The following is a 14,681-nucleotide window of genomic DNA, read 5'->3' on the forward strand; positions in this document are numbered from 1 at the left end:
AAACCAAAGAGATTCAACATGTAGTGTCAACATATAGTAACAAAGCTATTTCTAAGGCTTTTGGGTCACCAGTGAACCACATGTGGTGAGAACTATTACCCACAAATGGAGGAACATGGAAAAATCTTTTTTTTTAAATCTTTCAAGGAGTGGACAAAAATTACTTGTAGAGCACATCAACGATTCATCCAGAAGGTCACAGAAGAACCCAGAACAACAACTGAAGCACTGCAGGCTTCCCTCCCCTCAGTTAATGTCAACGAACATGATTTAATGATGAGCAATAGAGAGGACAGAAAAGACTTCGATAGGAGAGTTCTGAGACAAAAAGCAGGTCGGCTAAAAGAAAACAAACTAGAAAATCTAACATTTTCTAAAACTCACGTTGACAATCATAAAAAAAACTTTCGGGGAAACATTTCTTGGACTGACTAGACAAAACTGTTTGGAGGTTCTTCTGTTGTAAAACAAACCCCACATTTCAGAAACATGACGTCACAGCAGGAAGATCATGTGATGATGTTGGGTTGAACAGTGGCTGCTGGAAGTGATTGGTGCTTGACATGTTGCCATTAAAGTCTCTATTAACAGGAAAGTCATCACCAAAGGGGTCTAAAAAGTTGCTAAATAAGTTGGCAGCAACGCTTTCCCTCAACCGGACCACAGTATCCACACAGCGTTTATGCCCTTTGTCTGTTGGCTCCGCCCACTTTGGTGGAATTTTCCAGAAATTGCCTAGGGTCGTTGTTATTCTTCCACAGGGCACCTTAGTTGCACTTAAGCTAAAGCAGGGCAGTGATTCAAAGCAAACCACCAAGTTCAAATCTGAATGGTTTAAAACAGGGGTGGGGAACTCCTGGTCCTGGAGGGCCGATCTCCTGCAACTTTTAGACGTATCTCTACTTCAACACACCTGGGTCAAATAATGAGGTCATTAGCTGGACTCTGGAGAACCTGACTGCACTTGGGAGGTGATTCAGCTGTTGGATTCAGGTGTGTTGGACCAGGGAGACGTCTAAGAGTTGCAGGACACCGGCCCTCGAGGACCAGGAGGGCCCACCACTGGTTTAAAAGAATAAGGTGTTGGATTGGCATAGTCAAAGTCTGTATTCAGTGGAGATGCTGTTCCATGGGCATTTGAAAATGCTTGACAGCAGTCGCTACTGTGCCGCAACCAGTCATTTGGTTTAAGGGACAATTCCTTTTGTTTTTATAGGGCTAGTTTGATTTGGATTTCTTTTTGCTCACACTAAATGGGTATTAAATATGCAGCGACTCTTACGTTACAGTTTTTCCTCTTTGGACCCCAGAACATCACATAAAAAGATCAGAAACAGAAACCGAGGGGCAGCCTGAGAGAGGACAGCACATCTATTTGCTGCTAAGATTTAGAGTAGCAGATAATAGTGTGGCAGCGTGGAAGATCTTCGACTCGGCTCGTTAATCTGGACCCACACTGATGGCAGGGCATTCCACCTCCCACGGTATCTGTGTACTGCTTGACAGATACCCGCTGAGCGATCGAGTCTGCGGTGCATTCTTAGCTTTATCAACAACAAACTTCAAAGTTCTGCTCTCCAGTGAAACTCTGTTGGCAAAAATCACTCCAAGGAAACAAGAAGAAACAAGAATGGAGGACCAAAGACGACGTAAAGAGGGTCTGGATGAAGAAGGGGGCAATCGCATACTGTGAACACGAGTGTTTTTGCGCATTTTATCAATTTAAGTAAAATATAAGTTAGAGCTGCATTAAGCAATGGAAGGTTCAATAGACTCTCTAGGTTACTTCTGTATGTGTCCCATATTGGTGCAAAATGAAGCATTTGCCTAGGATATGTTTGGATGAAGGATGAGAAGTGTCAAAGCAAAAACAACTGATGATCTACAGCATCTTTGGCTCAAGAATCAGTCCTGTGTGTCTGCCAACAGAACCCTTACACTGGATTTTATTGATGATTTCACTCCAGACATTTTAGAAAGAAATTAATTTGGAGGTATATCGAAGCAGTCTGGGTTTTTACAACACCAGCACTAATTGGATAGCAATCCACAATTCAACAGGACAGGGATATTGAACAAACCACAATGAAAAGCTAAACAGTTTGCAGACCGAGCAGTTGTGTTTAGATAAGTTTGCCATGCTATCCTTTCAAAGGTAAAGTTGACCAGAGTCATTATGGAGTTTCGATGTTAACGTTCTGGGTCAGAGTGGCATCTAGAGATACAATTACGAAACTCTGATGAACTAAAACACAAAACTCAACTGGAACAACGTCGTCTTCTGCCCAGAGGATATCAGAAATGGACTGTAGTGTCAGGTAGCTAAAGGAAAACAGAAATTTATAGAGTAGATGTTCCTAAGTTTCATCAATTGGAAAAGAAAATGTGAAAAATTTACTTTTTTCAAGTGAATTTTTGGTCCTTCTTGCTATAAATAGCCATAAAATGTGATTTAAGGATTATGGCCATTATTATTGTTTAAACAATTTGAACTTTTAATATCTGTCAGTTATTTACAATTTACTGCATGTTAACCAACTTCCAAATACCACAAGGTTTCATTCGCTCTGGTGGCCTTTCTGTGATAGTGAACTGACATGAAAGTGAATAATGAGAAAAGGGGGAAGACATGCGGCAAAGGTCACCAGGCCGGAAATCAAACCTGTGACAGCCAAGTAGAGGATTAAGGACTCCATATGTGGGTTCTGATTAACCCCTGTGCCACCACAGCACCCCACTATATTATGATTTATTATGCTATGTTATACTGTATTATGCTATGCTGTACTTGGGTATGCTGTTCTATGTTTTACTATACTACACAATACTTTGCTATACTACTGTATTTTAATCCCATTTTATGTTTGCAGCCAATGAAAGAACATTGTCAGTGGCACATATGGAAAAATTTATAAGATGTGTACCATCTAGAAGTTGGACTTCTAGATATGTGTGTCTACTACACACACCTAAACACATCTCATATAAAATGTTAAAGTTGGGATTGGGAAGAGGCCTCCAAATCTTTTACTTGAATTTTGACTTCATGAGAGTTGAAAACTTTTAAAAACTCAAATCAAACATGAACGCCTATTCAAATTGCATCCTTCAAACTGCAGTTCAGATTTTTCTTTCTTTCTTTTAAAAAAAAAAAAAAAAAAACAACATACAAAAACCAGCGTATTGTATGACCATTTTGAAAATATGAAGAGTGGTGGTGCTCAAAAACCTTAGCACTGAAAAGATCTTATTAAATTTATTTTGGAATCTTTGCTCTAAAGGAGATAGATATGTAATATATTATAAAATAGAAGTAAAAAAAACATAAGTCTCCCTTTTAAAAGGCAGTCATTATAAGAAAAAACAAAACAAAGTCTTTCCAGTTGAACGTTTGCCAATGAACATTCCCAAACACCGAATTCCTTCAGCAAAAAAAAAAACAACAACAACTAAGAAACCATAGGTCAACAAACTTGAATCTTTAGAAAAAAAAAAAATCAGCAAACCAGATTAGTCCAAAAGGCCATCCTAAGACCTTCCCAGCCTCATCATTATCCTTGAGGCCTTCTGGCTCTGAAATCTGGTAACACATTGATTGTGACACATGCAGCGGTAACAGCACCCTGTCTGCCAGAGGGGGCTCAGCATGCTGTTTATGTTCCTAATCGCTTGCCGTCCTGCTTCTCCCACCCCGCCGCTCACCAACACACACCCAGCAGGTAACACGTGGTGCTTTCACCCTGAGCACGGCATTCCAGCATCTCTGCTGAAATAAAACCACTAATTGGAGTTACACTACTCAGTGCAGCAGGAGATGAGGTGATAATTCCCAAAGGATCCGGACCCTTCATCTGCGTCGTGACCTTTACACGATGCGGATACAAAAAAGAGACTTTTTTTCTCAAACAGATTTTCTAAAACGTGACCTTCCCACTTACCAAGAAGTCGTGACTGCTGGAACAGCAGCAGGATTTAGAGGTTTGGGAACGCAATGGGCAGATAAAATGATGGAGGCCATTAGGAGCAGCAGGAATGGCAGGACTTGTCTTTAGAAACAGAGCCATTTTCATTTGGCCGACATTCAAGTCTTGTTTTGCTGATTCCTTCTGGTCTGCAGATAAAACTGCCCCAGCAGGCTTGGTTCTCACCTACGCTTCCAGTATTCCTCACAAGAGAAACAAACAGCGTTTGTCACATGTTCTGCTTATCAAAGCATTCATGTAGTAGCTGCTGTTTAAAGAAAAAGGAAATTTAAAAAAATGAAGCCGCATAGACACTTCTGTCTGTCATGAGAGAGACTTACATAAACAGATGTTTTGTAAGGAGTCAGGGCAAATGTGCAAAAACAGATAACCAATACAAGAAAAGCACTTTAAACTCATATTTCTCTGTAGAGATATTATGCAATCGCTCCAAAATCTCTAACATTACCGCCTGACTCGCATCTCACACAGCACTGTATCATAGAATTAACACTGAATGTGGTTGGTGCGACATGCCTCTTTCGCTGATTTGTATCCCATCCAGCAGTTCAGATAATTATACTCCAGCACCAAACCCATTTGGAGAAACATAAGCTTCCTAAACAAGACAAGCTACTTGCAAAGGTGAGCTAATACTACTGGATATCAAGCAAAATCTGGATGCGGTCAGATTGCCGTCTTTGATCTGAATGGCTTGAAAATCATCCACCAATTCAGACCCTTGACTCACAGCTGCATCTTCTTCTTGGCAACAGCTAATTCAGGCCCCTTCCTCAAACAGGGCACTCAGTGCTTCCAGCCTGGGTCTCTGGATGCAAGCCAAGTGAAGTTGCGAATGTTCTTCCCATTATGCTGAGCAATCCGTCCCACATTACAAGCCAATCTTTTCCCAGTTTAGGGAACGCGTTTGGTTTTTAACCACAGCTGTCTCTCAGCTTCTTTAAGATCACATTGTGTCTTTAAAGTCTTTGTAAACCTCCAGGAGGAGACATGTTTACTATTAAATTATAGAATTTCAGAAATATTTCAAGTATAGATAAAAAAAAAAATTGCATTCAAGGACTTTGGTCATAGTGTTAAAACAAAGAGGTTAATAAGGACTGCAGCAAGATTGTATAGACCTTATAAGATGTCAGAGAGACATGTTAGCTTATATTGTTATGGTAAAATTGACTAATAAGATCAGTGTATCATGCTTTCAACAATGAGAAATGTAATTGTACTTTATTACGTCTAGCTTTCTGAAGACTTTTGGTTGAATTACCTACATTTGGTCTTTCGAAAGTTTTGAAATAGAAGCCTGTCCTTAATGTTGCTTATACCAAACAGGCACACATGTGGCCGTAGACAGTGATATCTTTAATCCAGAAGAACCGATCTTCTCAAGTTCTTACTGTTTAAAAATTTTATCAACTTGTTGAGAGATGAGAGAGAGGTCAGAAATACACTCGTCGTCTTCTGTGCTTATGTAACATTAGTCAACCACTTAAGGTTTGCGCCAAACAAATAATGGGAAAAGATACCAATGTCTGTAACTCGTTGTTAAAGGACAAATGAGATTTATTTGAAAGTGGGTTCTGTTGTGAAATTATGATCAGTCAATATCTTGTCCTTTGCTGTTGGCTGAAAAAGCAATCTCCATTTCATCAAAGTAAAGATGCCAGCAGTATAATTTACTGCAGATTAAATATTGACTGCTAGAAGTTTTTTGCAGAGCAACACTTCTAAATAGTTTAACTGTGTCTTTAGTTGGTCTGTGGCATTTTAGGCATTTTAAGGGGAAGCTTGAAAAAAAGATGATTCCACTCTTATCAGTTGTAGTAGTAAGAAGAGTTTATTAGAGTGAATCTGAAGAAAAGTAAATACATTGTTGAAGGCTAAGAGCTAACCAGAGGGTGGCTATGCTTTTACCTGACTTATTTAAAAGACTAAAACTGATCTTATATTGCCTTCCACTACTGTGAGGATTTTTTTAAACTTTACTCCAAACTCACTGCAGTACGATGTCTATCACTTTGCAGTGAGTGTGTTTGGTAGTGGAGGGGCCCAACATTCATCATGCCTCTGGTTATCCGTCCATCTGCCAGCTCACTTCCTTTCTAAACCCTGTTAATAAAAACTAATCAGGCCACAAAATCTACCGAAACAAAACAAACACTGTTTTAAAAACAAAGGGTGGAAAAAAGTTGATAAAAGTTCATGTTGCCGGTTGATTTGAAACTAGTATTATTGAATCAATTGAATCAATGTTGCAGATGATTATATTTATGCACGTGAATACACACCAAATTTTGGTTATGTACACATTTTCAGTGTCTCATTGTGCCGCACTTGCAGTAAACAGATAAAGTAAGGTTTGTCAATTAAGATAGTGGAGTTTTCTCTTATGATGTAGAGATGAGCTAATGATACAAACAAAATGGTTGTTGCAGATAATTAGTTGCAGCTTCAAAAGGATTTTTTTAATGTTTTTTTTTTAAAGGTGAGCATACTTATTTCTGCCTCTTAAATAAATTTTGTCCAACGATAATCTGAAAAAACCTCAATGTCAGCAGCAAAGTTAAAGAAAAGCGAGTACTAGCCTCCATGAGGGCATGACCGCTTTTCTTCACCTGTCACAAAATGCTGAAAACAGACTTCTGCAAATAGACCAGTTTGCACTTAACTATTAGCTAAATCACCAGGTTTCATTGTCCACATTTATATTCTGTATGAACTGATTTCCTGTGCTAACACAAACTCAGTTTGTTTGAGTTTTCTCAACTCCAACTTAGAGACATTTCCTCACATTTTTTTCCTTATTCCAAGCATTGTGGTATATATACTCCTTGGCTGTTATGTACTAATTTATGAAGTGTTTTGGGTGCATTTATGCTCAATGTTTTAATATTGAGTAATTTGAACTTTGAAAGCTTCGTTATACTTTTCTCTCATTTTTGTTTAAAATCTTAAGTTGTATATAATCCTGAGTTACAGTGTCATGCTAAGGTATGACACCCAGAAAACCAGAAAAGTCTGCTTTGTGGAACAATCAATTACAGATGCAAGTATTTTACGTTACTTTCAAAATTGGAGAATATCAGCTCTGCTTTCATTAAATCCCTCCATTACAGATTTAACTGTATCTTTGGGTAATTATCCTGCTGGAACAAGAACCTCCACCCTACTCTCAAACCTTCTAACAGCCGTTCTTCCAGCAATGTCCTCTATTTACTTCCATCAGGTTCAGCTTCTCTGTCACTACTGGAGAAGCATGTCCCATGACATGATGCAGACACCACCATGTTTTATTATGAAGATGGTGATGTGCAGTGTTACTTATCTACTAAAATGTTTTTCAGGTGGATCAAAAGGTTCAATTTTGATCTTTTTGACCTTTTGTTTCTAGAGCCTCTACATGATTTGTGGTCTGCTTTAAACAGGACTTTCGGCTTTATTTCAAAAAAGTGCTTATATATATATATATATATATATATATATATATATATATATATATATATATATATATAGTGACAAATGATGTCACTGTAAATAATCAATTTGTCTGCACTGGTGTGTAGCATATGTGTGTGTAAGTATTTCTGGTCTTTGTAGTCTCATTAGAACCTCACTTGGAACAGTCCCATCTAAGGCCCATAGATGGTATGGGGACCAAATCCCAGACTAATTTAGTATTGTATTACAGGTTGGTGGTTAGCACTAGAAATTGAGTAAACATGGTGAAACTTGGGGCGCTAGGCTATATTGGAAGTCAGTGCAATACAAGGGTAGCAGAACAAGCCAGTGTGATTTAGTGACCCTGTACTTTTGAATGAAATATTCCCTATGGCAAAGATATAGGTGTAATGATGGATGGAGGGGTAAGATAGGTAGGTACTTACATTCCAGGTGTTTTTTCTTTGGGGCTGTCTGCTCATGTGTGGTGGCCTTACACACGGCCCTGGAGACCTCGGAGCCCGTCAGGGTGTACTGAGCCGCGGCGATGCGGTCTGTCAGCGTCTGCCCCGACATCTTCTAAATATCCGCTGAGTCCAATCTCCACGATCAGCGTCCAATATGGTCCAACCCACACTCACACACACACTCGCTCACCCTCTCACCCACTCACTCACACACCCACCCTCTCACACACGCACCAAAAAGAGCGGGCAGCCCCAATAATCCTAGCTCCCCTCGAAAACGGCCGCACAGATCCGGCGCTAGAGAGGAGCCGCAGGGACACTTTCTGATTGCGTAACAACTGGAAGTCCGTCCTGTTGGGTATTCACGCGTTTCCTTCCCCGAAGGCCGGTATTCAACATTCGGTAACAAAAAAAAAAAGAAAAGAAAAGAAAGAAAAGAAAGAAAAAAAATCCAATCCAAACCCACGAGGGGGGCGATTTATTGTTATTATTATTATTATTATTATTATTTTATTTCAGATCGGTGTTTCTGTGACTGCAGCCTACCGGATGATGCTGGACGCTGCCTCCCCCTCCTCCCTGTCCTCTTTCCTCCTCCTGGATAATCCTCACAATCAGCAGCAGCAGCCGCGGTCCTACCGTCCCTGTGTATCAGCGGGGTATACAGGGAAGCATCATCACCATCTTCATCATTATCATTCCCCTCACCATCCAACGCAGCTCCGTTGCGGCCTGTGATACCGAAGTTATGCGCCACAGCCCGGCTGGTTTGGATCGCGATTATTTTTCGGTGAATTCACATGCTCTTATCATTATTATTTTTTTTTTAAAGTAATTTTTTTTAATAAGTCTTCCGCTCCCTCACCCTACTCCGAGTCGAGTGACGCTGCGTTGCCAGCCGCGCTGCTTCTTCTATTATCGCGAGAACTGGAGAAGGCGTAAAGACACGAGAGGGGGGCAGATGGGAGGAGGGTCGTCTAAACGGCCGAGCGTGATGCTTTCTGTGAAGGTCATATGGAGCTCGAAGCTGCATGCAGCAAGACTTCACCATGTTCTCTGGTCCTGTCGGTTCCCCATTTGTGTAAAACAAATGGATGAAAGACGAGCAGAGCAGGAGGTGAAGAACAGAGGCGAGGCGGGTTTAGTCTCTGTCCATGGTGCTGATTTTTCCCGTTAGATGGCGAGTAACACCAAAGATCTGATTTCTACATTTTATTATGTTATAATCACAAATTTCAGGGAAGATTGGATTAAAAAACAAAGACAAACACCTTGTGTTTGTTGTGGAAGGAAAAAGTTAGTTTCAAAATGGTAAGATATATATATATATATATATATATATATATATATATATATATATATATATATATATATATATATATATATATATATATATATATATATATATATATATATATAATAAAAAGACCTTGATAATAATAAAATAATAAAAAGACCTTGATATATATATATATATATATATATATATATATATATAAATATATAAATATATATATATATATATATATATATATATATATATATGCAAATAAATAGAATCTAGACCTACCAAAAGATAGTTAAGTGACCCTGGTGTTCATGTTTCTTATCCGCCAGCAGACTCCCCTGACCTTTAACCCCATAGGAAGTCTATGGGTTGTCGTCAGCCCAAACTCCCCATACCCAAAAAGGCAGATGGCAAAGCAATCTGGGCTTCCATTACACCTATGCAGTGCTATGCCATGGCGCATTAATGCAGTAACTCAGGGGTTTTCAAAGTATGAAAGGGTGAGCCCCCAAGGAGCGAACTGTGACATGAGCTCCATGTCACAGTTCAGAACTCCACCTTCAGCCTGATTATAGTTACTTTGAAAAAGTAACTTTAATCGGACTACTGATTACTCCTTGAAAACGTAACTTAGTTATATTACTGACTACTTGATTTGGAAAGTAACTAAGTTACATTAAAAGTAACTTTTTAGTTACTTTCAGCAGCTGCTAACAACAACGCTCTGCCTCCTGTGAAAATCACATTGATCTTTGCTAATACCTAATTGTCAGCTATTTTATAATGGTAACATCAACAATGTGTCTCCACTGATAAGGTTGAACTGAAGAGGAGATTGTACAAAAATAAAAAATGAGTAGTTTGTGTGGTCCACTGTTGTCTGGAAAACTCTAAGAAGGATTTCACTGCTTATGCTGGTGTAATGAGCAGCACAGAGCTCCTCCTGCAGCTCCACAGCTCAGATGGTTGCACAGATTTGTGACACTTATCTTAATATTAATAATTATAACGGTGCTAACTTGCCATTATAACTATTGCCAACTACGGACACGCTTATTCGTGGCTGTTTTCACGCTTATTGCGCTGTTCATTTAGCGTGAAGCACCGTCTTTCAGAGGTAATACATTAACTTGACATTAACAAAGACACAGCGGGACGGATCATCCAGGAAATGATGAACAGGAGAGACTGACTAAAACTACCTTAATGACGGACAAATTCTGGGATTTATTGAGTCTCTGCTTATTTCCAACCCCAAATGAGCAACTTCAACCAGCAATCGTAAAATTTTGTTTAATTTTAAAAAAAAGGCCCAAAGTCTTATAATAATCGGACTTGTCGACAGAAACTCAAAATAGTTCCAGTTTTTCCTGCATCTCCTCCATTGTTTAGGCCTCCTTGCTGCCGGGGAAGGAGGAATCCACGGGATTGTAGACGGGCCCCGATCGGCAGCTCGCCTTGCTGTTGAAGACCTGGCTGACTACTGGATTTGAAATATTGACATCACTGGCCAAAACATCCTCTAAGGAGGAAACATTTCCACTGATCCCCGCTCCACAAAGCACCCCACAGTACCAACTTTTTCCTAAATCCACCTCTGGTTATTTAAAAGTTGTTTTTTTTTTTCTTTTAAATCAAGGAGGAGGAGGCACCTTGGCTCGTTTTCTCAGCAGCTTCACCAGACGGACCACGTAGGGCTTGAACTCCCTCTGATGCGTCCCCTGGCGTCTCACCTCCAACCCTGAATCGTCTGAAGCCTCTGGGATGAAGGCCCAGCGGTACCTGCAATGAAGTGGTGCACAGCTTCAGAGGAGGATTCAACAGGACCACAATTCTAACTTTAGCCACGGTTTCTGCAGGTTTTACAGAATTAAAGACCATTTAAATGGAATTTCGGACTCATACTGCCACAAAAATATATAAACTTCGTCCATCCAACTTTTATTTCGCCCTCATAGGCACAAAAAAAAAAGCTAGTTAGAAAGGCTATGCTAGGACTGAGTTCCTGGTAGCCTCAAAAAGCCTGCGAGAGACAAAAAAAAATAAATCCTATCGAATGCATAAAATTAAATAGTCTTGCCAAGACTTGTGAATAATGTATTTAAAGGCCAACCTCCTTGTTTTAAATGAATTCAAAGTCTTCAATTTAGATGCATGAATTCAATGATGCATGAACACATTGTTTAACATATACAGGCACATCTCAATAGATACGAATATCATCAAAATCTTAATTTATTTCAGTAATTTAAAAAAACATATATTTAGTTGAAAATCTACTTCCTCTTTTTTTTGACATATTTGATGACTAAACTTCAGGGTGTTTTCACTTTTATAGTCCTGTAGACTCAGTTTGATTGGAGACCAAAAATGCAACATTTATGACATTTTCAGCCGGTGCGGTTTACTTTCACACCACACTATGTCAAACCGACCTAAACCTTAGAGAAACCTGTTCACCCCCTCGCCTGTGGTGGCGCTGCACCAAGACAACAATACAAAAACATCTGAAGAAGACACTGAGCACAACCCGCTTTTTTAAGACGTGCAAACAAAAATGCAGTGGTTTCACATTTAATCGCTAAAATCAAACAACACTACATTTTTGGTAACAGTTTGTAAACAAAACCTTTCTTCAGAAGTCACTTCCTTCAGTGGTTCTTGGTGCAGCGCCACCTCAGGCGATGGGGGGAACAGGTGGTTTAAAGGGTTTGGTTCGTTTGACGCAGAGCAGTGTGAAAGCGAACCGCAGCAGCTGAGAATTTTAAAAACGTTGGAACTTTGGTCCCCAGTCCAACCGAATCCAACAGACTGTCAGGCATGGAAACACCCTCAAAACTGGCAATCATTAAAACTACAAAACAAATACTTGAATTTCCTCTCTGTGTGATGAATGTTTCATTTTTGAATTGATCATAACATTTAATTGATAATCTAGTTGATTAAGGTGTATTGTCTCAATTCCGTGGCCCGTTCCTATCACATGCGAAGTCTACAGCACCGCGGGTTCTGTGTGCACTGACATCTGGAACTGAGGGAGACTCTCAGGAGGCAACGCCAAGGCAAGATCCAGGAATTTGCAAGCAGAGAGGTAGAGGTTGAGCCAGCGCTGGCTGTTGTAGGACGTGGAGAAGCCGTTTCCTCCAGAGTAGGTGGTCTCCAACCCGGCAACCGACGGTCCTGACGTCCTAGGAACAAAGCGAGTTGGTTTGTAGCTACTAAGCATCTGCTGAGGGCAAATTTTTAAACGTTTCATTGTTTAAAAAGTTCTGCTCTCCACTGTGCAAGTATACCTTGAGATGTCCTCATCGGCGGTTAGCTCCTGCTCCATCAGCAGAAACACTTGGACCTGTAAAGACATGCACGCCAAAGTTTGATTTGTGTAAAAGAAGCAAAGGGTGAAGTAGAACAGCAGAGAACGGTCCGTGAGCTCACCAGCTCAGTGATCATGGTGGGCCAGAGTGACGTGAGGTGTTGAGGTGACATGCGCAGCAGCAGCACTCTGAAGAACAAGAACACCTGAGCGTGGAGGATGGGAACCTGAGGCAGACGCAGGCTCTCCACCAGACGCTCTAAAACACACACAGACAACACGTGTCCGCTTGATCAACTTGGTATGAGAAAGAATCTAATCCCAGAGGAGAATTTGATCCATCAGTATTGTCGCACGATAATGTGAAAGTCAAAAAGACAATTTGGCAATTGCTGGGTTTCCGTTAAATAAGAAATGCAATTAAAATCACATGTGAATAAGCTTGTTCACGTGATAAGTCGATAAAAATCAACACATTTGACAAATTTAAACCCTTCCGAGCTCCTTATAGTGCGGATCAGCTACGTATTTAAGCAGCGGCTTGGGGAAACTGTAGTCACCGACTTTACAGAATCAAAACTTCTGCTGAACTTAGTGATGCTGTGAGAGCCAGTTATACACTGTCCGAAAAACAGCCGAAAAACAAAACCCAGTTCCTCCTACTACTTCCTGTTGTCTGTCGTTTTTGCCAGTAGTAACATCTGACTGCTGATCATGTGACTGATATGAAAGAAGTATTTTCATTACAGTTTTGCGAAACAAACTAATTTGGCTGAGAAAACACCTCACCTGAGCTCAAAATCCTTTCATCAAAAGAACGTGAGCTTTTTCAAAATTGCCTCTAAGCAAAGACAAAATTAATGTCAAACCATAATGTGCAACAAGGTCGCCTCAGCAGTGGACTATTATCTCCTGTATACTTAAAGGAGTTTATGCAAATATGTATATGTTGGTCTTGTTTATTGTACTGGTTATATGGCAGGTATATCTGTAAAAAATACAATAAAAATATTATTGGAAAAAAAAATTGCCTCTAAGCAAATTTATTTTCGTAATTCCATTATGCACAATAACATGGTCAACAGAAACACGGCCTCGCGCTCAGTTCTGGTAAATGGACTGAACTTATATAGCGCTTTTCCAGTCATTTTGACCACTCAAAGAGCTTTACACTAGAGTCACATTCACCCAGTCACACTCACAAACACACACACATTCATACACCGATACGCAGATCGGTAGGCAATTTGGGGTTAAGTGCCTTGCCCAGAGGCACATCGACATGTGGCAGGAGGAAGCTGGAATCGAACCTACAACCTTCCGATTGCAAGACGACTACTCTACCATAGAGCCACAGTCGTAAGAGGTTTGCTTGTGTTCACCTTGGATGTCCGGCAGGTACTTCTGGTACTGGTCCACCTCGCTGCTGTAGATGGTGAAGGCCAGGCGTTTGAGCAGCATGGCCCTCTGCTCCAGCTCAGCGTCTCTGTTGGTGAACAAACTCAGGGAGCTGCTCTGAGCCACCGCCACCCGGGCTGAAAGCACAGGCAAGCGTTTTTACTGCAACTCCCAACTTCAAGATCAACAGTGTTTTAGTTTTTGGCTCAGAGGATCTCGGACTTACTGTGAATAAAACTGAAAAAACTGAAAAGGTTTTCTTTCTTGCATGTTCAATTATTCGACTTGATTCACAGCCAACTCTGCGTGACCAGATATGGCAGAAACAGATTTATAAATAGTAAATGTGACACTTACTCATCAGGTCTCTGAATGTGGTCTTGTCATGAGTCATCAGGTGGTCAATGATGGCTCTCCAGCTAGAAAATCAGGGAAATTATGTTAGAGTAAAACCCTGTGAACAACAGCCAGGTGCATTCACAAACAGAGGTTTTTGAATATCCTTCACCATGAAACAATTAATAAGTGTTTATTGAAATAATGGTCAACTAATTCAGCTGAAAACAACATACTCAGATAAAACTGTGCAAAAGAACAGCAATGCAATGACTTGACATCAAGTGTTAAGTTTGAAGGTGGGGATATAAAACGGTAGAGTAGTTTAGAGGTTCTGTTTAGCGTTTGAGGACCTAAAGGACAATTCATGCTGCTGACTGTGTGGAAACACTCAAGATCACCCCTTTATATATTTAAACTTTGATCCCTGCGACGGACTGGCAACCTGTCCAGGGTCTCGC

General features: G+C 40.3%; 2 protein-coding genes and 1 long non-coding RNA gene across 14 annotated transcripts in view; 1 reads left to right on the forward strand and 2 right to left on the reverse strand.

Moving 5' to 3' along the window:
- Positions 1 to 8,802, reverse strand: part of snap91a (synaptosome associated protein 91a) — a 43,054-nt gene extending 34,252 nt beyond the window's left edge. For all 12 annotated transcript variants that reach the window (XM_044118155.1, XM_044118166.1, XM_044118158.1 and 9 more), the window contains exon 1: positions 7,865 to 8,802. In XM_044118155.1, the coding sequence (XP_043974090.1) occupies positions 7,865 to 7,994 (130 nt within the window). In that variant the 5' untranslated portion in view covers positions 7,995 to 8,802. The remainder of the gene's footprint in view (positions 1 to 7,864) is intronic.
- LOC122831749 lies at positions 1,569 to 10,648 on the forward strand. The gene is made up of 4 exons (XR_006370756.1): positions 1,569 to 1,580; positions 4,136 to 4,140; positions 5,555 to 5,557; positions 10,566 to 10,648. It is a non-coding gene; the product is annotated as an uncharacterized LOC122831749 (long non-coding RNA).
- Positions 10,572 to 14,681, reverse strand: part of dop1a (DOP1 leucine zipper like protein A) — a 30,066-nt gene continuing 25,956 nt past the window's right edge. The window contains exons 32-37 of the mRNA XM_044118153.1: positions 14,242 to 14,303; positions 13,869 to 14,021; positions 12,609 to 12,745; positions 12,467 to 12,522; positions 12,197 to 12,361; positions 10,572 to 10,955 (exon numbers count right to left, since the gene is read on the reverse strand). Of these exons, the coding sequence (XP_043974088.1) occupies positions 10,808 to 10,955; positions 12,197 to 12,361; positions 12,467 to 12,522; positions 12,609 to 12,745; positions 13,869 to 14,021; positions 14,242 to 14,303 (721 nt within the window). The 3' untranslated portion in view covers positions 10,572 to 10,807. The remainder of the gene's footprint in view (positions 10,956 to 12,196; positions 12,362 to 12,466; positions 12,523 to 12,608; positions 12,746 to 13,868; positions 14,022 to 14,241; positions 14,304 to 14,681) is intronic.

This window comes from Gambusia affinis, linkage group LG05 (assembly GCF_019740435.1).
Source record: "Gambusia affinis linkage group LG05, SWU_Gaff_1.0, whole genome shotgun sequence".
NCBI lineage: Eukaryota > Metazoa > Chordata > Actinopteri > Cyprinodontiformes > Poeciliidae > Gambusia > Gambusia affinis.